Source organism: Mesoplodon densirostris, chromosome 4 (genome assembly GCF_025265405.1).
Source record: "Mesoplodon densirostris isolate mMesDen1 chromosome 4, mMesDen1 primary haplotype, whole genome shotgun sequence".
NCBI lineage: Eukaryota > Metazoa > Chordata > Mammalia > Artiodactyla > Ziphiidae > Mesoplodon > Mesoplodon densirostris.
In genome coordinates this window covers 116,362,315-116,385,790 of record NC_082664.1, presented here as the reverse complement: position 1 = coordinate 116,385,790, position 23,476 = coordinate 116,362,315, and the positions used below count along the sequence as shown (strand labels likewise).

Genomic DNA, 23,476 nt, shown 5'->3' with positions numbered 1-23,476 from the left:
GTCACAGTAAGTCTCTGGACACAGTAAGTCTTTTAAATCCTCTCAAGCCTCACGTATCCAAGGGCTCAAAAAAAGGCAAGCAAGTCCCGTCCTCCTCCCCGAGGGACCCAGAGGGTCTGAGATACTCTGACCAGGCCGTGGTCAAAGACCAGATCAGCCTCCCCGGGCCTGGCCCGGGAGGGGCCTTAGAGGGCATCTCGATTGACCCCCTGCTTTTCCGCGGAGGAACGGGGCCCAAGGTCGCGCGGTGAGACGCTGGCGGAGCTGGGCCCCAGGCTGGATCCCCGCACTCACAGTTCAGGTCTCTCCCCCTGCTCCTCACTGACGCCCAGCGCCCCAGCTCAAGGGGAGCCAAGATCACCCAGTCGCCCCCACTGCACCCCTCGAATGGATCTGCCCAGGCCCCGCACCCTCAGCCCCGCGCCATCTGGGCTCCCGGCGGCCGGAAGTTCCTGGGTCCGCCCAGCCGACGCGGGCGCGGGCGCCAGACGGGCCAGAGAGCGCCTCCCGCGGCCAGGCCGCCCCCTGGCGGGCCCGGGGCGCTCGGCAGCTGGGAGCCGGGTGCCCGCCCTCTCCCCGCCGCGGGGCGGAGTCGCCACGCTTGGGGTCCGCTCCCCTCCTCCCAGGCTCCCGCCCCGCCCCCGCCGGGTGGGCTGCGGGGCGCGGCGCCTTGAGGCCGGGCGGCGGGTCCGGCGGCCGTCGGAAGCTGCCCGCCGAGGGGCTGAAGAGGGCCGCGGGCGTGGGGCTCCGGCGCCCGCTGATGGGAGGCGGCCTCCGGGAGAGCAAGCGACGGCGCCGCAGCCACCATGGGGAACAAGCAGACCATCTTCACCGAAGAGCAGCTGGACAACTACCAGGTGAGCCCGCCGCCCGGCTCCCGAAGCGTCGCCCCTCAGCTCCTCCCTTCTTTTTCCCGTCGCTTGCCGCGGCCTCCAGACAGCCGTTTCACCGGGTTCAAACCTTGCCTCTGCTTTCAGCTCGACGCTTGACCTTGGGCTGGTGACTTCTCCGAGCCTCAGTTTACCTACCCGAGGAATGAGAGCGCTTTCCACTTAAAAGATTCTTGTAGGCGTCCCTCGTTCCAGCTTCCCCCCTCCTCTCTCTCTCATTCAGACTTCTTGCTCTTGGCCCCAGGCTGGACCCGAACCCTTCCCCGACTACTCCTCCCATCGCCCACCTTGGCTCAGAGATGGAGTCCTTAAACGTAGGCTGGAGGGAGGACCCTCCCCCCCACCAAAACCTGGGAAGCAGCCCAGGAGAGTGAGTCTTTGTAAAGTAGAAATTAGCTGTTAGCTGGGTAGGGAGTGAAGTGCATCAGCACCCAAATGCCATTCTAGGTTGGGGTCTCTCCGTATGGCCCCAGTATGGAAATAATTGGAGCAAAAAGGCAAGCCAGGTACCAGTCTTACGTGGTCACCTCTCCAAGCTCCTTCAGGCCCCCAGCAGCCGCCCCCTTAGACCCTCCTGAGTCCCTCTGCCTCCAGAGTCAGGGAGCTGTCCAGATCAGATCCCAATACCCTCCCACTCATGTACAAACTTTTCTGTGGTTGCAGGATGGAGGAGCCCAGCCTCCTGGCTTGCCCAGAGCCCTGGCCAGCCTGCCCAGGCCCCTTCCCTGCCCTGCGCACTGCAGCTGCCCCAGAACTATCCGCGTTCCCTTGACACGCCGAGCTCTTTCCTCCCTCTCTTTGCCCGTGCTCGGGGATGCCGCTCCCCGGTCTCCAAATGATTTCACTTACCCTTCCAGGCCCAGCTCTGATGCTTCTTTCCTGACTCTGCCAGGCAGAGGGGGCTGGACTGTGTTGTGGCCTGTGTGGAGTGTGCTTGGGGGAGATGAACACCAGCAGGGTCTCCACAGCTGCCTGTTGCCTTCGTGAATATTTATTTTGGAATCGAGCTTGAAGTGTGGGTCCTCTGATGTGGGCGCAAGTAAAATAAAGGCCCTTTTCCCCCTGGAAGTGCTGGTTGTCAATAACACTGCTTTCTCAGGGCCTCACGTGGAGGCGCCTTCTGTGTACCCAGCGCTATAATGGAGGCTCTCTATGCATCAACTCATCTGATCATCACAGGGAGGTGGGTTATTTAGCCCCATTTTACAGTAGAGTAAACAAAGGCTGAAGAGGCATTCGGTACCCTGCACAGTGAAGGTCCACACAAGAATTTGAATTGTGAATCCAAGGCTCACTCCTTTTGTTGGGGCTGGGGGCTGTGTGTGCTCTTATGTCCTCAAGGCCCTCACTGTTTGCCGAGACAGCTCCTCGCCTCCAGTGAGAGGCAGGCAGTGAGTGTGCTCGAGGGGAGGGCACTAGGGGGCAGTGGGAGACCTGGAGGGAAGGGGGTCTTTGCTTTGACTGGTAGGTTCAGAAATAATGCAGCGCTTGCAGACCCTTGAAAGATCAGTAGGATTTTGCCCATCAGGGCCCTGAAGGAGGCATTCCAGGCAGAGGGGACAGCTTGGGTAAAGACTTGGAGGTGGGTCCAGGCAAGCAGGTAGACCACGCTGAGAAGAGTAGCCTCGTGGGCATGGGGAGCCTGGGTTCCCACTCAGTCTGGCCTGGCATTGAGTTACCGTTCGGAGTCAGGCCCAGTGCTGGGTTCTGATCCTTTGCCAGAGGCTGGGCCTGGTGGGAGAAACGAGAGCTGTGAAACCTGAGAGCCCCACGTCTCCCTCCCTGAGACTCTCCAGCTGGCCAGGGCCAGCGAAGGCCAGCTGGGGGTGACCCCGAGTAACAGCCACCCCCTCCCCCAACTGATCTCCAGGGTTTCCTGCCCTCTTCTCCAGTCCCCAGGTGCCAGTGATTCCCAAAGTTCAGATTTCTTCCCAGACCACTTCTCTGCCTTCCAGATCCAGCCCCTAGACCCCTCAAACAACCGAGAGCTCACCGCCTTCCCCAGGACCCTCCACTGCTCTTTGCTCTACTGTGGCCTATGTTTTCAGTCAAGAACAAGTCCTGTAACTCTCATCCTCTTTGGGGGCTCACCTGGGGATCCCATCCTCGATGTCCATAGCCAGGGCCCTGGGCGAGGCCTCTCAGTGTTGTGTAACGGAAAATGTAAGTGCTGCCCCCCACGCCACCCCGTTCTGCACCCTCCAGCCCCTCCAGCGTGCTGCTACCACAACCTCTCAGTTTCTCACTCCATCCCCTTCTCACTCCTTCCCGTTTTCTTCCAACAGACACAATGTGCGTCACCAATGTAAAACAATATTTTCTTTAAAAAGAATCTCTGGACCAAGAGTTGCATCGTATGTGTATTAACTAATGCCCCACTGTGGTGGGAGACCCTAGGGAGTTGTCCATATATAGGTCACGAATGCCTGGAGCAGAAGTACAGAGTCAAAGATGTGAAGGATCTTTCTAAAACATGGGTGTGACCCTCTCCTCTCCCAGGAATTCCACAGTGTCTTGGGATAATAGCCTGAGCGGAGTGCAGAGCAGACCTCACCCTGGCCTGGTCTGAGCTCAGCCAGCCTCCAGCCTCATTTTTAGCCACCCCCCCGGCACCCCAAGTTCCAGGCACACTGAAGGGCTTCTAGCCAAGCATGGCCTCACCTCTGGCCTTGTTCTCCTGGCGCCCTCCCCTCACTTCTTCATCAGCGCCGTCTGGCCTATCTTTCTGTCCGTGCCAGGCCTCACCTCTTTTGGACAGGCCCCCTGATGCCCTCCCCCAATCCTTCTTGTGGCCACAGAATGGTTTATACCCAGTCATCACTGTCTGTTTCCCCTCCATCCCACTTCCTGTGTGTCCCCTGCTCAGGCACAGAAGAGGCAGTGGAGAATGTTGTCTGAATGAATGAATACCTGTTAAAGCATGGCTCTAAGGAGGGGAAAGGACTCCAGGGATTCTGAAGTCCTGGGTTCAAGTCATGCCTGGGCCATACATGCTGTAGGCCTTAGTAAGCCATTGTCCTCTTCTGGGTCTCAGTGTCCCCACCTCTAAAATGGGAATGATCACTAGCCCTGCTGTGCTCATGTCACAGGGCTCTTGCAGGGATCAGCTGAGCTGTGTGATGGTCAGCTGGACGGTGCTGAGGCTTGAGCTGGCAGAGCTGGATGGAGAGTCCACTCCAGCTGGGACTGGCTATGGCTCGGCTCAGGACCACTGGCACAGGCAGACCAGGCATGTGGGAGATGGGAGGCAGGGAGGCTACCTGGACAAAGTACCCTTGAGTTGAGCTTTGGAGCATGGAAAGGATTGGACAAGCTGGACAAGGTGGGGAAGGCACTCCAGGTGGGAGAACAGGATGAATATAAGCTTAGAGGAGGAACTGTAGCCTTAACTGGCATAACATCTGAGCTTCTGCTATAAAAGCCCAGCCTGCCCTGTCTTCTGCTGCCAGAGTCCTGAGGGCCCATCTCTCCTGGGCTAGGCACCCTCCCTCCCTCCCACCCCTCATGACCCTAACTTGAGCTGGGACTCTTCCCTGAAGACCTATCCCTGTGAACTCTCAGGGACCAAGCAGTGACCGGACATTTGTTCTCAGTGGAGTATAGGGAAGAGTTCTTGCAGGCCTATGGCTGTAGCTCCCTGGGCAGCTGAGTAGATGGAGGGGGGCAGGGTTTTTGTTTGGTGTCTTCAGGGTGGGAACAGACACAGAGCTGCGGGCTCTGAAGGGATGCCTTTGGGACATGGGGTACTGGGTGGAGCTGTTGCACAGAACAGGGTAAGCTGTGGCCTATAGGCTTCCTGCATCTTATCTCATTTGCTCCTCTCACTGCCCCTTTCCAAGAGGCAGTATCCCCATCTTACGGATGTGGAAACTGAGGTTCCAACAGGAGACTGAACTTGCCTAAGGGTGCAAAGCAAGACGAGAATTTGCATCTGACTACTAAACCTTTTCCTCTGCCACGCTGCCAGGCTACTCAGAGCCCTGAGAAGCTTTTAAGGCACCTGCCATGTTCCTCCCCTATGAGCTGCCTCCCTGGGTTGAGTTGCAGGGAAGTAAGTCAGCAGAAGGAAAAGCAAAACATCAGTCGACGAGCAGGTTCATGGTAGCTTTATTGGTAATGTTGAAAACCTAGAAATGGCTGTGGCTAAATGTTCAGAAAGATGAGAAAGTTTAGGTTAAGCAGGGCCAATGCCTTCAGTGAGATATTCCCCAGCCAGTGAAATGATAATGTTAACTGCTGTGGAAGGTTTATATGGAAAAGTCTGGCCATTCATTCCACCAGTCTCTATTGAGCATGCACCATGTACCAGATATGGGAATACACAGTGGAAGCAGAACGTGGAGTGGTTGGTGTACGATGGTGCTGGGTGGACTGTGGCTCTGTTTCCACTCAGTGGGCAGTGGTCAAGAAGCACATAGGGGGCTTCCCAGGTGGCGCAGTGGTTAAGAATCTGCCTGCCAATGCAGGGGACACGGGTTCAAGCCCTGACCCAGGAAGATCCCACATGCTGCGGAGCAACGAAGCCCATGCGCCACAACTACTGAGCCTGTGCTCTAGAGCCCACGTGCCACAACTACTGAAGCCCAGGCACCTAGAGCCCGTGCTTCGCAACAAGAGAAGCCACTGCAGTGAGAAGCCCACGCACCGCAACAAAGAGTAGCCCCCACATGCCGCAACCAGAGAAAGCCCCTGCACAGCAACGAAGACCCAATGCAGCCAAAAATATAATTAATTAATTAATTATTTTTAAAAAGCACATAGGCCTGAGTTCCAGCCCAGCCCAGATCTGCGTGTGCAATTTAGGGCAAGCTGTTCAACTTTGTTGAACCTTGGTTTTCCCATCTATAAAATGGGGAGGTAATGCCTGCCCCACCCCCACCCCCACCCATAGGCTAGTGATGAGGATTAAACAAAATTGGATATTCAGAGTCCCCACGGACCAGCCCATGGTAATTATGGACTGGTTGTGGTGTGGTTCTCAGGCTGGGCTGCACATTGCAATCACCTGATGGCTCTGAAAACTGCTGATGCCTGGATCCACCCTCAGGGATTCTGATGTAATTGATCTGGGGTCCATTGGTGGTGATGGGAGGGGACACAGGGAGTTTAAACAGCTCCCCAGGTGATTCTGCTCTAGAGCAGAGGCCCTCACACTTTAGCAAGCATCAGCATCTCTAGAAGGACTTTTTAAAATGCAGATTGCTGGGCCTCATCCCCAGAGTTTCTGATTGTAGTTCTGGAGAAGCCTGAGAATCTAAAGTTCCACTAAGTCCCCAGGTGATGGCGATGCTGCTGGTCCAGGAACCACACCTTGAGGACCATTGATGTGGACAGATGTAAGTAGTTGTGATAAGGGACTGGAGTCATGTGAGAAGCTTTCACATTTAATGCCAATAAAACCCTCAGGTCAGGACCCATGTACTTCCTTTCCAACCCAGGGGATAGGAGAGAGGAGAGAAGAGAGGGGAGGGGGAAGAGGATAGGCCAGGGGGAAAGAGAGCAGAAGCCAGGACCTCTCCCCATCCCATTATGCCGACACCCCCACCATGCTGGTTGGAAGCGCTCTCGCCCTCTCGCTGGCAGCTTCAGGCCGTAGAACCAGCTGTGGGACTGAGAGAGGTCTGTGCCTGGAAGGCCCAGCTGGGCGGCCTTTGCTGCCTGCTCCAGGTTTCTGGGGTTTGCTGAGAAATCAGCCCACACGGTCTTCAGCCCGTCTGAGTCTTAGGCCTGTGGGGCATGGAGTTCTTTGCCCATTCTGGGTGGGGAGGGGGCACTGCTTCCCCAGCCTGAGCCTCTCCGGCCCCCTACAGAGGAGCTATCACCGAAAGCAAAGTCTAGCCCCCCAGGAGAAGCCCCTCTGTTTCCAAGAAGGGCCAGACTATGCGGGTCCTTAGTCTAACTCCCACCGAGCAGCAGGTGGCTCAGGACAGACTTGTGGGGCTAACTGGGGCCTGGAAATTGCCACCAACTCTCCCCTCTTCGGCTCTCCTTTAGGTGCCCACTGGAAACCCTAGATATGCATCCTGTGGGCCTGCTTTCTTGGGTCCTCCTCAATGTGCAGTGCAATTGCCCTGGGGCCAGGGGCTCCAGGTCTCATCCAGTGTGAGCCGGGCTGTCTGCAAGCCTGTACCGTGGCCATTAGTCCCTCGTCAGAGCCAGCTCTGGTCAGCATACCTCCCCAGGAGGCCCCACCAGCTCTGGGCTCTGGGCTCCCTCATGTTTCAACAACAGGCCAAGGTGGAGGGGCCAAACGGCAGGGGAGGAGCACAAAAGCCCTTTACGGTTGGGCATTTTATGAAGTGCTGGGTCCTTCTCACCCCCATACTTCCCACAAGGCCTGGCATAGTAGCATCATCACCAGGCAGGCAGAGCTGTGGACAGAGGCGTGACTGTAGGAGGTGGGTTATCCAGACAAAGGCAGGATCCCCAAGATGAGTTTATAATCTGGGTGAACTCAGGATCCGAGTGCTGCCCCAACCCTGAGTCATGCCTACATGGGGGTCCCCAGCAGCCTCCACCCTGTCCTCTGTCCAGATGCTGCCAGTTCCTCCCTGCCCACCTTCTTCCTGCCCCTCTCCTCCTTGGCCCCTTCATTCCCCGCACCCCACCCTCTTCACTGCCTTCTCTAACCTCATCTATTCCTGTGGCTTCAGATACCAGTTAGATGCTGGTGCTTCCCCAGTCTGTGTGCCTGGAACTCTCAGCCTCTGACCACGGGGCTGCTGCCTGCGACCACTCAGGACACACACCACCCATGACTCCATGATGCGCCATTCTTAGGGGCTGAAGCATGGACCGTGCCCCCTGCCGCTGGGCAATGCGGTGACCCTGTCAGTCCTCACTCTTGTGTTGTCTCCCACCCACTTCCCCCGGGTGTCCCACAAGGTATCTCCTAGCCCCTCAAATCAATGGCATCCATCTCTGAACTCTCCATCTGCCTCCCAAATGCCCTCCCCTACGCATGCCTCCCAGCCCCCCACACCACGCACTCACTCCCTGGCTCAGGTCAAAAGCTTCAGAAGGCAGCTTCTGGACCCACTAGACTGCTCCCCGCAATGGGCTGGTGCAGGGAGGGGTGGTAGTGACTCTGCTGCCCCCAGTCCAGGGCTGGCTGTTCCTGTGTGGCTCCGAGGGAGGAAGGACAACCAACTAAATGTGCGTTTTCCTTCCACAGGACTGCACCTTCTTCAATAAGAAGGACATCCTCAAGTAAGTGTGGCTCTTGTTCACCCCTCTGGAGCTGGGGCAGGGGCAGGGGTGGGGCCGGGGACCCCGGGGCGGAGGCAGGGGGTTGGGGGGTGCTGCACCGGCTGAGGACTAGCTTTTCCACCCCCATCAGCAGCCGAGCGCAGGCTGCTGTGGGAACTCGAGACGTCCCACCCCCGGCTCACATCCTTCTGCCAAGAATCGAACGTCTGCTTACTGCATGCCAGGCTCCGTGGTGGGCGGTTTCAGAAACATTCTCATTTAATCCTCACTGTGCCCTTGTAACAGGAGAATCCTTTTATCCTCACTTTACAGGTGGGGCTTAGCAACTTGGCCAAAGTCGCCCAGCCAGGGACTGAAGACTTGGCCTCTGACTCCAGGGTCCTCGTTATTTCATTGCACCCTGGGACCTGTCAGACTAAGGGGGGACCCTGTCTGTTAGACTAGGGATCCCTAAGAGCCTTCTGGCTCTGATGTCCTGCCACTTCTGGGAGGTCCTAAAGGCAGGGGCATGGCAGGCAGTGCCACCACCGCCCCTGAGCTGTCCACCAGGGGTCTCTTCCCTTTTTGGGGGGTGGGGTGGGCCTAGACCGGAGAAATGAAGGGGGTTGGCAGACTCAGAGCCCCAGGACCAGATGGTGGGCAGGATTCACAGAATGCCAGGAAACCTGGCCCCACAGGCCTTGCCAGGCCCCCCTCTCTGGGCTATCAGGTGGCACTAAAAGCCAGCAAGGTCTCAGGATCACTTTCCCTGGAGGTCGATGGGCAGGCTGGGGCTAGAGTCTGTTACACTTCCCAAGGGAGCTATGGTCTGTCACTGCCATGACCACTCTGCTCAGATGGTGTCCCTCAGTCCTTCCTTTCTGCCCAGGCTGCTCTTCCAGCCTGTCTCCTAGGTGGGCAGGGATGCCCACTCCTACCACCTAGGAGAAGCAGGGTGAGGGGCAAAGCCCCCAGGCCTTGGCATCAGCAGACCTGGGCTCTACTTCCCGGCTCTGACCTTGGACAGGCTTTGAGCCTCGCTGAGCCTCTGTTTCTTTTATAAAACGGGGATAATGATACCTCCCCCGTTGCTGAGAGGCAGGAACGCCAGGGTGTGGTGTTTGATAAATTGAATTTGGTCTGTAGCTTGAGTGAGGTGTGGGGTGCGCTTCGCATTTGGACAGATGGTCCTCAGAACTGTAATAACACAGCGGTCACCCCAGCATGCCCGAGGCACCTCTTACCTTTCAGAGTTCATGGCCCAAATCCTCGCTGAAGCCTCACCACATTTGGCCTCTGTAACAGGGAGCTCCCGCCATCCTGACTTCCCACCTTTGTAGACGCCGGGCCCAGACTGCTTGTCCTGGGAGGCCCACCACCATTTCTGTTCTGGCAGCAAAAGCTTGTCCCCAGGCCTTGGCACTGGATGCCCCGCTGCCTTTCTCATCTTCCCGCTGCATTCCTGCATGTCCTTCAAGACCCAATCCAGGGTCATCTACTCTGTGAGCCCCCAACTCCCTGTCCCCCAGCTCTCACACAGCCTCTTTTGCAGCCTTTTAGGGGGCTCTGTGGGCTCATGGCCCAGGTGCCCAGCTCCCTCCGGACTTGCAGTCAGGCAGGACACAGGCTCCCCATGCCTGGCACTGGGCACGGCACCAGTAAGCACTTGAAGAGTGTGTGGGTGAAGGGTGGGTAGGGTTGGCCAAGGGGAGAACATTGCAGGCTAGGAGCAGTGGGGTCAAGGGCACAGACCTGCTTCACCCTGCCCCATCCCCAGTTGCCCATGGGGGAGGAGAGTGGTTCAAAGGCCAGGCCAGAAATTGGATTCAACCTGAGGGGCCTTTGAGGGTGACCCTGGTCTCTTGGAAAATGATCAGCCCCGGGCAGGTGGGTGGTCTGAGCAGGGGTAGGGGGTCTCCTGGCTCCCCACAGCCCTGGCCTGCCCAGCTCTGGATCCTTCAGTGCCGGCCTCTGTAGTTCAGCCCAGGCCTGGAGTCCACAAAGGGGGGAAAGGACCCCTTCTGGAAGCTGGACACGCTTTCTGAGTCCCCCGCTACCTGCTCTGTCACTGGTTCCTTCAGGCTCCACCTCTGTGTTAACACTCAGTGGGCACCAGAGCCGGTGCTTTTTCTGCAGAGTGGTCATGTGGGGAAGGGGAGGGGGTAAAGCCCCACTGGGAGCAGGGGCCCTGGGATCTGGTCCCCACTGTGTAGCACCTGCCATGTCTCAGTTGCCACCTCTGCAGCATGAGGATGACAGTGCCCCCTGGGGCTGTTTTTCCACAGACTCCAGTGGCTGGGAGGGCAGGGGTGACAGTGTTGTTCAGCACAACACAGGCTGCTTGGAGTTTTGTTGCCCACCCGCCCACCCTCAGGAAGGGTCGTGAGGCCAGGCCGCCTGTGGGATTACATGTCCCTGGGGGACCAGGCATGGCCTCGATGGCTCGACTCCAGTTTCAGCCCCCTCGATTTTCTCCAACCTTCTCTCTGGGCCCCAGCAAGAGCCAGTGTGACTGATCACCCCTGCCAGGGGAGCCCTCCACGCTGTTCACATCTCAGGTCCAGGCGGGACGACCGAGGCCCTGAGCCCAGAGAGGGCCAGGAGCGAGGACCCGGCCGGCAACACAGAGCAGGTCAATGGCAGAGCTAGGCCCGAGGCCCAGGGCCCTCCTCCCAGGGGCCTTCCAGCACTGTTACCCCACCCCCACCCGGATGGTTTTCTGGGTGGGCTGCACCCTGAGAACTGACCAGATGGCGAGGAGGAAACGTGAGCAGCAGGTTCTTCTTTACAGCTTGGGGCCCAGCTCTCTGGTAGCCTTAGGTCAGTGATACTGAGTCACAGATACCCGTCTGGGCAGTTTTCCCCTCCCCTCCCCTGCTCCCCTCCTTCCTCTGTACTCACATACACACACACAAACCCGCGTGGATCCAGTTGCTCCCCAGGGCACAGCTCTTCCAGCCCGACGCTGAGCCTGAGTGGGCAGCCCCCCATTCAGCCACCTTCTTTGCTATAGGTAACTCCCCTGCCCCCAGTTAGCCTATGCTCCTAAGCACAGAGAGGCCCAGCTAGCACCCCGGCGTGTTTGCCTATTTGTTACTTTATCATTTATTTTATTTTCTCAACCATTTAAAAACTCTGTATAATCTATTTTAATTACTTTTAATTTTTTATTTCACCTGTGATACATGATGACTAGAAAAATTAGAAAATAAAGCCAGTCAAAAGAGAAAAAAATTGTCTGTAATCCTGCCACCCAGAAATAATGGCTATTAATCTTTCGGTATTTTTAACCTCTGGGTAAATAATGTTTAAATATTTTCCCTTTGTGTGTGTTTATCGGAAATTTGGATCAGGTTCTGTAATTTGCTTTAAATTGCTTTTCCTTAGGCAACTTGTAAAAATAGATGAGATAAAAAAATGATCTCACCACCTCTTCATTTGGTTGGACATTTAGATTTTCAGCTTTTCACCATTAGAATTAGCACTGCAGTGCACATCCTTGGGACACCATGACGTATAGCCCACGCGTCTGGGATTATTTCCTTAGAATACATTTCTAACAGAGATTTCTGGCCCAGAAGCCCTGGACGTTTTTAAGGCTTTTGATTTTTATTGCTAAATTGCCCTCCAGCAGCCATGCATGAGTCTCCATTTCCCTACTTCCTCAGTCACACTGGCTGTTACATCTCTTTTGTCTTCTGTCCCCAAATCGTTTACTGACTATCCCAAGGGTCTCAAACTCAGCTGTCTGTGGGGGCCAACATGCACTGCAAATAAATGAAGCCGTGTAACCCGACGGGAATGTTTTAGGACAAGGATCTGCAGAAATTGCAGTTCCTGAGCCCCAACTGGTTGTGGCCTTGGGGAAATCCAGGTTTTTCATGTAAAATTGTTTAATTTGTAAATGTTGGCAGCTAAGTTTTAAATCATTATTTTACATGAAAGCTAGACATGAATGTGGACCACCAACCAGTCTGTGACTTCCAGAAGAATCCATCTTCTCCCCACTGATTTCAAATGCTGTTTGTCTTGGACTAATTCTCATTTATATTTGGGTCTGCCTCTTCTACACCAATGTCTATTCCATATGGTTTTACTTAAATAGCTTTAAACTACGTTTTAACATCTGACGGGACAAACGTCTCCCCGGGGACTCTTTTTTCAGGGTTTTTCCCCCACTCTCCAATGTTTATTCTTCCAAACAAACTTTTCAATCAGGTTGGCAAGATCTCAAATAAATCTTTTGCAGATTTCAATAAAGAGTGTATTCATTTTACAGGAAAATGAAGAGAAGATTGCCATCATTACAGTAGTAAGCCTTTCCAATCAGGAAGGTTATCTAACTCCCTAAATATTTTACATCCTTTGGTAAAGCTTCATGGTTTTCTTTGTGCACATTTCATATTTATTTTATACTTAGTTGTTTGGGTGTTTTTGGAGGGGGATTTTGTGTTGTGAATTAGATCTTCTGTTACATAATATTTTTGAATAGGTGAATGCTGGTAGAAAAACTATTGTGTAGAAGAGCTACTGAGCTCTTTCTCATTCAAATAGTTTTGTTTTTTTTTTTTACTAACTTTTTTTTTTTGGCTGCGCTGCGTAGCATGTGGTATCCTAGTTCCCCAACCAGGGATCGAACCTGTGCCCCCTGCAGTGGAAGCACAGAGTCCAAACCACTGGACTGCCAGGGAAGTCCTCATTCAAATAGTTTTTAAACTGATTATTTTTGGTTTTCCAGCAAATAATAATTTGCATCCTCCTTTCCGATATTTAGATATACTATTTTATTTTTCTGACTAATTACATTGACTAGCACTCACCGGGGAAATGTTATACAATGATGGTGACGGTAGGAATCCCACTTTTATGGGAATGTCTGTAGTACTTTTATCATTTAAGTATGATGTTAGGTGTTGATTTCAGGTAGAGAGTATCCTTTTGTTTATGTTTGAATAAGGATTTTAAGTTTTTTGTTGAAAAAATTAATATATACCTTAAAAATACTTTTTATTTTTATTAATAAATACTCTAAAAACTCAGTTCAGAAGTAGGTAAAGTAATAAGTGAAAGTTGGCCTTCTCTTATCACTCCTCTCCACTCCTGCCTCACAGAGACCATCAGTGTAAACACGTGGTGTACACTTTTCAGATATTTTTCTGTGTACATACAACCATCTAGTCATAAGTGCAGCTATCAAGTTGATCAAAATATTTTTTTGCTGCCTATTAATGTGATTTATAGTCACAGATTTCCAAACATTGATCCATCCATGCATTCCTGGAATAAATCCTACTTGGTCCCAATGATTTACTCTTTCAAATGCTGTTGGACCTGATTTACTAATATGTTATTTTATAAGATATTTGCATCTGTATGTGTAAGTGCCATTGGTCCATTTTGGATGCTACCTACTAGGTTCTGGTAGCAGGGTTCTTATTAACTTCCTAGAATAAACTGGGAGGCTGTCACTTTTTTGCCCCATGCTCTGGAACAGTTCAAGTAGCATAGGTATTGTTTCTGCCCCTGGAACTTATGATAGGACTAATATGTACATCTTTGTGAATTCAGTAGTGCCCTTTATTGGGAGGAGGGGTACAGGAATGCAGTTCTGTGACAGTTTTTGGAGTTTTTCCCAAAGCAATTCATCTTTCCAAATTCTCCTTGAGTTTTCCTTAAAAAACAAATTACAATATCACTATAGGCATAGAGTCAGAACACATCTCTGTCCCAGGGCAGAAGCTGGCCTTTGTACCCCAGAAGACACCTCCTCAATTCCACTAATACGCACAGGCCTTCTCCCAAATCCTCGCCCCTTGCAGGGAGCCCGTGACATGGCAGGCAAAACGCTAATAGCTACCAGTTGAGGCCAGGTGGTTTTAAATACTAACGCCATCCTTTTTAATCCTCACAAGTGTGAGGAGGGTAGGACAATCCTCATTTAACTGATAGGGAAATCTGTTCTCCAATGGGTTAACCCACTTGCCCAAGGCCACGCAGCTAGTGAGAGGTGTAGGCGGGGCTCCACCCTCAGTCTGACTCACGTCCCTGCTGCAGCCACCCCACAAATCTTCGAAGGTGTAAACAAACACCTCAAACACCCCAACATTACATCCCAAATGTCAAGGTCAAGTGGGAAATGTAACCGTTGCAAATACTATGGTCCTGTCAAAAGCGCATGAAACCAGATGCATAAAGTGATATATAGTCCAGGTTCCATGTTTGGGGACAATATAAAAAAAGGGCAAATTTTTCCTCAATGCTGAAAGTAAGAGCAAAGAAAGTCCTTGAATGCCCCCTCGTGGAGGGTCCCAGCTTGATCCTGTAACTCTGTTATCCACTGCCCCCCTTTGACCCAAAAGACAGGGTTTGGGTTTTCCCCTCCAGGTCTGTGTTTCCAAGCCTTGGAACTTCCTTGTGATTTCAGGCCCTTTTATAGGAGCATGTGACTGGCCAAGTGGGCTCATGGCATTTGCTTTGCGTTTACTGTACAGGTGCTCTGAACCAGGTGCTCTGAACCTGGGTGGCCTGATTTACAGGGAGGGCCTGGACCCACCGCTGTTGGCTCTGGAAGCTGGGACAGACACTTAACCCCTTAGCCTCAGCTTCCTCACCGGAAAAACAGGGGTGGGGGGTACTAATAGCTACCTCTCGGGGTGATTAGGGATTAAATTGAGTAAAGCAGTGCACACGGGGTTAACCCAAAGCCCAGCACAGAGTGAGCATTTGCTAAACAGTGGCTGACATTTTGTGTGTGAGCTGGGCAAGCAGTGACCTGCTCCACTGGAGAGGGCTGGGCGGCAGGGCGACAAGAGTTGGGTGAACCCTGATGGGGGATTGGGTGGCTATGCTGAAGGGCCTGCTAAGGATGGGCCTAGGAGCATGTCACTGGGCCAGGCCACTTAGAAGAAGACCAGGGTTGATCCGGCTTTGGGGGTAGCAGGGAAGGCGGGCCCCGGAGATGTGGGGTCACCCCTCCATCCAGGCCCCAGGAGCCCTGGGCCTCACCACAGCCCCCCCGTCAATACCCCTGACACCTGTCCCTCTGTCTGGCAGCACTTCCTGGACACAATTTCATCTGAACCTAATTTGTACCTGCCTGGGGTTAGGAGGGGAGGGCTGTTCTTCGGGATATCAGAGACCTGGACAACAGGACACAGGGCCGCAGAGGAATAATGGAGGAGGGGCTTGCAACTGAGACAGGGTCAGGATGTCTCACATCCTTGAGGGTCCATGCAGCATGTAGGTGGGCTTGTGTCCCAGGGCCCACCCGAGCAAGGTGGGAGGGTGAGAAGGAGCTGGGGACCTGGCGCGTCAGCGAGGAGGGCCAGGCCCAGGGCTGTGGGCTCCATCCCGACCGCCCCCAGCTGGAGAGAGGTTGTGGATGGCCGTTCTCAGGGGCTTCACAGGATGTGAGGGCTTCTGGAAGCTCTTCCAGAGACCCAACCCTCAGGGCCTAGCGTGGGGGCAGGGGTAGCAAACTGGGCCAGGACTTCAGCGAGGTCAGGAGTGGGGAGCGGCAGGGGCAGCATGGGGAGGAGGGCTTAAGAGCCTCTGCTCTGGATTTCCGGTCCCGGGTTCCAGCCATGGTCCCTGAGACTTCCTAGTTGTGTGGTGTTAGACAAATCACTCTTTTAACCTCTTCAGGCCTCAGTTTGCTGAGCTGTACGAGGTGACATGCCTGGCACATAGAAGATTCTTAAGATCTTGAGTCCAAAGAGGAAAACAATAAGATCAGATGGCAAGCCCTTGTGGGTGGGGGGATGGGCAGTGGCAGCAGTGGCCGTGGTGTTGGTGGTCATGGGAATGGCCAGGACGCAATCTGGTCATCAGCATAGGGGTCTGGGCAGAACTTGCCTCCCTTACAAATCCCCCATCCTGTGGGCAGAGCAGATGGTCTCCCCAGGGCCCTGGCCGAAGTGGGTCTCCAGCGTGAGGGGCCAGGGTGCAGGCAGGGTGGCGCTGGGCCTCTGAGGGCCCGGGGACTGCATCCCCTCCAGCACTTTTTCTCTGCTTCCCTCGCAGGCTCCACGCGCGCTTCTATGAGCTGGCCCCCAACCTCGTCCCGATGGACTACAGGAAGAGCCCCATCGTCCACGTGCCCATGAGCCTCATCATCCAGATGCCGGAGCTCCGGGTACGTGAGAGGCTGCTGCTCGGCAGAGCCGGGGGGATCAGCTAGAGGAGGCCGGGCAGGGGGGCCGGGAGTTTGGGGGATATGCCCCTCTGGATGGGCAGGGCAGCAGGGGCACCCAGACCTGAGTTGAACCCCAGCTGTGCCTCAGTTTCCTCATCTGCACCCTGTGAACAAATGAGCTACGTGTGTAAGTAAATGAGCTTTACTCGGTAAGGGTGCCGTGATTGGTGCTGCCCTATGGTCTGCAGGGCTGTCGACCTGTGCTCACCTGCTTGCCCCTGTGTTAAGTGGCCTGTCTGCTGTCCTTGGCAGATCTTGTTTGTGTCTTCTTTTTTTTTTTTTTTTTGCGGTACGCGGGCCTCTCACCGTTGTGGCCTCTCCCGTTGCGGAGCACAGGCTCCGGACACGCAGGCTCAGCGGCCATGGCTCACAGGCCCAGCCGCTCCGCGGCGTGTGGGATCTTCCCGGACCAGGGCACAAACCCGTGTCCCCTGCATTGGTTTCTTTTACCTCTCACCACTGCGCCACCAGGGAAGCCCCTTGGCAGATCTTGTTTGTGTCTTCTTTTTAAGGTAATTTTTTTAGCCTCGTCCTCGCATGGCTGTTTTCTCACAGCAGGGCCATCCATAGGATCTCCTCTCAGATTTTAAGGTGCGCAGGAATCACCTAGGGATCTTGTCAAAATGCCGATTCAGGTTCAGCAGGTCTGGGGGTGGGTCCAAGATTCTAACAGGCTCCCAGGTGAGGCTGATGCTGCTAGACCTCAAACCATATATATCCTCGACATAAGAGTTTCATTTCCCGAGTTCCTCACACATAAAATACTCCAGCGGTAAGAAAGCATTTGGGTTTTTAGGGCACATTGCTTTGGGTCTTTGCAAAGAGCCCCTTGCCAGACCTCAGGTGTGTGACTCTGGCGTCAGGGTGTCCACTTGGGGTCCACATGGCATCCACTTGGGGCCTGTATCCTGGTTATGACCTCAGTCCTGGGGGACAGTGAGCCAGAGGCTCAGCCCTGACAAGCGTCCAGCCTGGCCTAGAGAGGGGCTTGATTCCAGCCTCAGAGGATCACTAGAGGGTATGAAGCCCTTCGGCAGGAACCATGGGATTGTCTCTCAGCCCCCCGTGCTGGCCTGAGCTGGGCACAGAGTGGAGTGGCCCAGTGCTGGCCCAGCTGGGGCGGAGGACTCCAGGAGAGGTGGGCCCTGAGTGAGTTGGGGTCAGAGGAAGGAGTCATTGGTATAATTCCCCACCTACCTGTGGGCTGGTCCCGGCCCAGTTCTCCCACTTCTGGGGCCCCACTTCTGCCCCCTGTGATCTTGGTCTGAGCTGAGAGCTGCCCAGGCCCTGGGCTCTTGTTGTAATAGGGAAGAACCTTTTGTATTCTATTCCAAGTTAATCACTAAAGGGATGTTTCCTCTAAGCTTAAATTATACATAATGGCCCATCTCTGGGAACCCTGCCTCCCAGGTAATGAGCGTTAAGCTAAAATACCTCTGTTTAGCTCACAGGAAACATCCTGACCAGGCCCACCTGTGAATGACTACAGGGAGGAAGAAATTAACACCTCCCCTCCGGGAGGCTGATGGGAAACAGGAAGTGTTTGACTTTACTCCCTCCCCTTTTAGTATAAAAGAAACCTGAATTCTAACTCAGGCAAGATGGTTCTTTGGGGCAGGAGCCCACCATCTTCTCGGTTAGCTGGCTTTCCAAATAACATCACTATTCCTTGCCCAAACAACTCGTTTCTCTATGTTTTGGCCTCTTGTGTGGTGAGCAGTACGAACGTGGACTCAGTAACATTGTCTTCCCTTGCATGTCAAGGCAGGAGCCTCCATGTACTCCCTGGGCAATGGGACTAATCCCTGCTCCTGCCTCAGAAGAGGTGATGCCTCCAGTGGGCACACCTTGGTTCTGCTGAGCCCTCCGTGCTGATCTGAACAATATAACAAGACATGATGCTTGCAGAGCTCTCACTGGTGCCAGGCTTTGTACCAACACCTTACATACTTTAACTTATTCAACCATCTCACAACCCAAGTAAGTAGGTGCAATTATTATCCCCATTTTACAGATGGGGAAACTGGGGCCCAGGGGGATTAGGTCACTCGTTCAAGGTCACATAGGCCATAGCTGTCGGGCTCTGGGTTCCTCCCAGTGAACCTTCACCTATGGTGACTGCTGTGGTTGTTTTCTTCAGGAGAATCCCTTCAAGGAAAGGATTGTGGAGGCTTTTTCTGAGGATGGCGAGGGGAACCTCACCTTCAACGACTTTGTCGACATGTTTTCTGTGCTCTGTGAGTCGGCTCCTCGTGACCTCAAGGCAAACTACGCCTTCAAGATCTACGGTAACAAGGGCCTGGAGGAGGGGCTGTGATGCTGGGTGCGGGTGGTGGCATTCCATAGGCCATCTACTTACTGCTGGTTCCCACCGTGGGGATGCTGGGGACACCAAGAACACTCTGAAGAGTGCATGTCCAGCAGAGTGGCCAGTGGGGACAACTAGTGCCTAAGAGACATCTGCAGGGTCCTGAGAGCAGAGGAGGGAGGGACCCACTCCACCTAGGGCGGGTGGTTAGCGTGAGGAGAATTCACATGTGGTGACATTTCAGCATGGCCTCGGAGGACAAGAGGAGATTTGTCAACAGGAGAATGGGGGTGGGCATACCTGGTAGAGGGAGCACCACAAAGCACAGGGCGTGGTGAGAAGATGGGGAGACAAATGTGGTGGGATGAGGGCGGTGTGATGCTGGAGAGGTCACTGGGGCTGGGCTGTGAGGAGCCAGCCAAGGAGTTTGGGGGCCACTGCAGGGTTTCAGGTGAGGCCAGGAAGCCCTGTGTTCTAGAAGGATCACTCGGCATCCTGGAGGAGCTAGACTGGCCGACGCCAGGGTTCTGGAGAGGAGGCCTCTGCTAGGTGGTGAGGCTGGGCTGAGAAGTAGGCTCCTAGGTCCCCCCTCCCACCTCTGCAATTGCTGCCAGGGGTAGGGTGGCCTCATTTCACCCCAGCCCAGCCCACGACCCACTGTCCCACTGGCCACCAGAGGGCGCCGAGTACCTGCGAAGCTTTTGGTTTCTCCTGTGGCGATAGGAGAGAACTTCACACTGCAGAGCTCATAGGCTTCGAGCCTGACAGCAGCTGGGGCTGGTGTCAAAGCCTCAGACAGTGCTCAGATGGGAACTTTGAGGCCCAGGGAAGGTCTGTCCTGGACCAGAGGAGCCACAGACAAACCTGTGCCCAGCATCTTTCATCAGCCAGGGGATCCCAAGGCAATGGGGCCCATTGGGCTGTTTTTTCATTTTGTAGTTGTCACGTTTATTTCAGGGGACTTTGGTCTACATATATCTCTGCACCCACATTGTGTTTGCACGTCAGAGGCATGGTACCCGCCTTGTCTACCCTTAACAAACTACGCCCACAAGGTTCAAGTAAAAAGCTTCTCGAATTCCAACCATCATCCCCCTAATGTTGGACCCCATGGCATGGCTTCTGGGAAGGCTGTAGTCTGCCAGAGAGGGGAAGTGCAGGGCACACAGCCAAGCAGGTGTGGGGACAAGTGAAGGGAGAACCAGGGCTCCCCTACCACCCTGGACTGGCGGGTGGAATGGAGAAAGGCAACTGGGACCTGGGGTTTGGTGCTGGGGGGAACTGGGGCCTGACCTCTAGCAAGGATCACCCACTTCCTTGACCTTAGTTTCCCTGCAGAATGAGTCTGCTGGACAGATAAATGGGAAGGGCACTCCAGACAGAAGAAATAGCACTTGCAAAGATCTGATAGTTGGGCTGAAAGGCAGTCAGAAGGGTGTTCAAGTTCCCTGTGATGAGCCTGTGTGTGGCTCGGCCCTCTGAGCATCTTGCTGAGCTGTGGATAGTGGTAGTGCCTTTTGCCGAGTAGACTCAAACCATGTTCCCTGCTCTTCACAAAAGCCAACCACAGGGCCTCTCTCTGGGGGGGCTTCTGAGTCTTCTGACCTACATGTCTGGCTTGGGACCAGAGGCAACATGGTGCAATTTAGAAAACATGGGTCTTAGCGTCGAACAGGCCCCGATCAGCATCCCAGCTTCCCCTCCAACAGCCATCTGACCTTGATTCAGTCACTCAGCCTTGCCAGGTCTTGGTTTCCTTAGCTTTAGAGGGAACACAGGGTCCACCATGGGGCAAGGCCAGGAGAGCCGTTTAGCCTGGGCCCAAAGTTCCCAGGAGGCCTCAGATTTGGACGTTCAAAGTGTCTCAGACCAAGGCTGGGCTTGCCATCATGGTAGGGGTTTGTGCAGATTGTGAATGCGGATTTGTTGAATGTTGTGTTAAGAGGTGCCTCATGAGTGAGACCCCCTGGTCCCTGTCGGCTGAGGACAAGGATCCAGTGTCCCCAGAGTGTGCACAGAGGGGCCAGGGAGCTATCTGGTGTGACCAGCTCAGAGGAGAGTGGCCTGAGCGTCCCTGACACCACCCCACAGACTTCAACACCGACAACTTCATCTGCAAGGAGGACCTGGAGATGACGCTGGCCCGGCTCACCAAGTCGGAGCTGGACGAGGACGAGGTGGTGCTCGTGTGTGACAAGGTCATTGAGGAGGCCGATCTGGACGGCGATGGCAAGCTGGGCTTCTCCGACTTCGAGGACATGATCGCCAAGGCCCCTGACTTCCTCAGGTGCCTTCCCGAGGGGCTGGCACGGGCAGGGCGGGCCTGAATGGGGGCCGCAGCCAGGAGACCCCGCGGGGCTGAGGCACTGTCACTGCCCCTGAGAGCAGTGGTCCCGGCAGGCCCTGTGTGGGCCGGGAGGCAGGTCACGTTCCAGGCCCAGCTGCCCTCAGGGTGTGACTGGGGAGTCCTCTGTCCCCAGCAGGGCCAGTCTCTGGTGAAGGATAGAGACTGGGGGCCCTTTGGTTATGTCGGGGGTTGGATGCCCTGGGCACAGCTGGTCCTCCAGGCCTTCCTTCCCTCATGCAGATTGTTTGCATCCTCCGCACCCTTCTGGAGGAACTGTCCAGGGTTGGGTGCGGGGCCTGGTTGGCTTTCTGCTGAGGACCTTTACCCACCCAGTCCAGAGCCTCTCAGCCCCTCTTGCTCTTTCTCTTTCCAGCACTTTCCACATCCGGATCTGAGGACAGTGCCGAGGTTGCAGGGGCAAGAAGCCGACCATCCAGCTCTGCTGCCTACACGAGTGTGACCTCCAGGCTCCCCAGGAGAGGAGCTGTGGCCTCTGGGGTTTACACCCATGCACATTTCCTTGGCCCTTTCAGCAAAAAATCCTTAACCAGGGAAGGGGGTATGTGAGGGGCAGGGCCTTTCCCAGCCCCCCTGTGGTCCCTCCACGGGCCTTCCCTCTCTCCCCCCAACCTTCCCCACACCCTGGTCCTCTCCCCATCAGAAATGGCCCTACTGGGAGGGGAAGACAGAACCCCTAACAGGGCAGGGGTGCTGACTTGTCCAAGTGCTGGGCAGGCAGCCTGGTTGCCCAGGGCAAAGTGAAAAAAAAAGGACAAGGTTTAACGAGCTATGCAATCTTTCTCCAAAACCCACAGCTGGGCTACACCCGACCCCGCCTGTTCCTTCTCCCCTGACCCTTCCCAATGTGAAGCTGTGTGAACAGTGGGTCCAAGGGCTCTGTCCCTGTCTCTGTCCAGGACCTGAGCACCACCCCATCTTCTCTCCCCAATGACGTGGAATCCTCACTGGTGTGTGCTGTCCACAGATTTGTGAACACCTGGTACAGTAAAACACTTTCATGTCCCCGTGTTCTCTGTGTCTGCCAAGGTTAAGAAATGTTCACTGGTCCCTTTTCTCCTTGAAATTCCACCATTAGCAATTCACGTCTCTAAGCATTGCCTTCCCACTTCAGGCACCAACTTTTATTTCAGTGCTTTAAGTCCTTGAGGGGAAGACACATCTGTGCCCCAAAGCTTCGAGTGACCACCATGAAGAGATGTTGGGTGAAAACCGTTTCCATTTCCCTCATAGTGATAGTCATTCCGGTGAAGATTTATGGAGTACGAACCATGTATCAGGTACAGGGTGACCAGATCACATAGGGATGGCCAGCAAGCGCCCACTGGCTGGCTCCAAAAACTGCCCAGCAGTGCCCAGGCTGACCCAGGCGGCCAGCCAGACTTGGGCCTGCCTTAGGAGGGGTGACCAACTGTACAGTCTTGAGCAGGCTGCTGATTTACTGTCAATCCCTACAACCCCCCTGGGAGGTAGGGACTCTTAGAGCCCCATTTCTCAGAGGGAGACGCTGCATAGCCAAGAGGCCGCTGTGGGTAGGTTTTCCCCACAAATGTGAACTGAGCCAACTCTGCCCAGGGAGGGGGCCCGAGGGGGGCTGCGGTGTTCTCTCTGTTGAGGGTTAGTTGCCTGGGGGCAGTGGGCAGGGGGCAGCAGCCCACTTGCTCACCCTTATGGAGGTGGGGCCGCATGGGTGTGAGGGGGAGTGGGATCCCAAGGGAAGGGGACGGAGGAGCCAGGCTGACCTGAGAGAATGGCTGTAGTGAGAGGCCTGAGGGCCCCGTGTGGAGAGCTGGTGCCTGGGCAAGGCCTAAGGGCCACCAGGTGGGGTCTGGGTCTCATGGGAGGAGTCTGAGAGCCACCCCTAAAGGCCAAGGCTGGCTGGAGGCAGAGGGCAGATGAGGGTGACCTGGTCAGATAGGGACGTCAGCAAGTACCCACTGGCTGGCTCCAGAAACGGACCAGCAATGCCCAGGCTGACTGACTGGCAGGTGGCTGCTCCTCTCCGGATCTCCATCTCCCTGATCTGCAGCAAAAAGGGTCAGACTAGGGTCTGCCCATCTTGCATTATGAGGCTGGGATGAAGGTGGGGGCAGAGAGGGGCTGAGGGGATGGTCCCTGGGAGCCCAGGTGCCCCAGGGTCAGAACCATCACCTCCGAGAACGGGGCTTTGCTGCTACTTCCTTGGTTTCTTGCGAACCCCGCTGGGGCAGGAGCAGGGATGTGGCCCTGGGCCCTCCCTCCTTTCTGCTGATGGAGCCACGAGGAGGGGGACTGGTTTTGGTCTCAAGAGCAACTGAATGACATCACTCAGCCAGTTAGGAAAATGCCAGCGCTGCTACAGGGCCTGCCCCACGCTCAGTAAGTGTTCAGTGGTGGGAGGTCAGCACGGTCAATCCGTCCAGGCCCAGCCTGCTCATCTTGGAAATGCGGGTGGCCTTTGGCCAGTCCCCACTCCTCTCGGGCCTTGATTTCCTCTGGATGGGTGGGAGGCACTGGGGAAGCAGGGCACAGCCCTGAGCTTCAGGCAGCTG

The 23,476-nt window shown here is 54.9% G+C and overlaps 1 protein-coding gene across 2 annotated transcripts; it reads left to right on the top strand.

The window, feature by feature from the left end:
- Positions 1-659: 659 nt before the first annotated feature.
- CIB2 (calcium and integrin binding family member 2) lies at positions 660-21,949 on the top strand. 2 transcript variants are annotated; one of them, XM_060095117.1, is made up of 6 exons: positions 664-857; positions 8,065-8,099; positions 16,101-16,212; positions 18,413-18,560; positions 20,672-20,867; positions 21,301-21,949. In XM_060095117.1, exons 1-6 carry the CDS (start codon positions 807-809, stop codon positions 21,320-21,322), a joined length of 564 nt encoding a protein of 187 aa, XP_059951100.1. In that variant the 5' UTR covers positions 664-806; the 3' UTR covers positions 21,323-21,949. The 2 variants fall into 2 exon arrangements, with proteins under 2 accessions (XP_059951099.1, XP_059951100.1); XM_060095116.1 differs by lacking the exon at positions 21,301-21,949 and having other exon boundaries at positions 660-857; positions 20,672-21,294.
- Positions 21,950-23,476: the final 1,527 nt, after the last annotated feature.

Bases quoted from the DNA above. Each gene is read 5' to 3' on its own strand.
- CIB2 (XM_060095116.1), top strand. From the start codon at position 807: ATGGGGAACAAGCAGACCATCTTCACCGAAGAGCAGCTGGACAACTAC. The intron at 858-8,064 runs GTGAGCCCGCCG...TTCCTTCCACAG, and splicing joins AGCAGCTGGACAACTACCAG to GACTGCACCTTCTTCAATAA. The intron at 8,100-16,100 runs GTAAGTGTGGCT...CTTCCCTCGCAG, and splicing joins AATAAGAAGGACATCCTCAA to GCTCCACGCGCGCTTCTATG.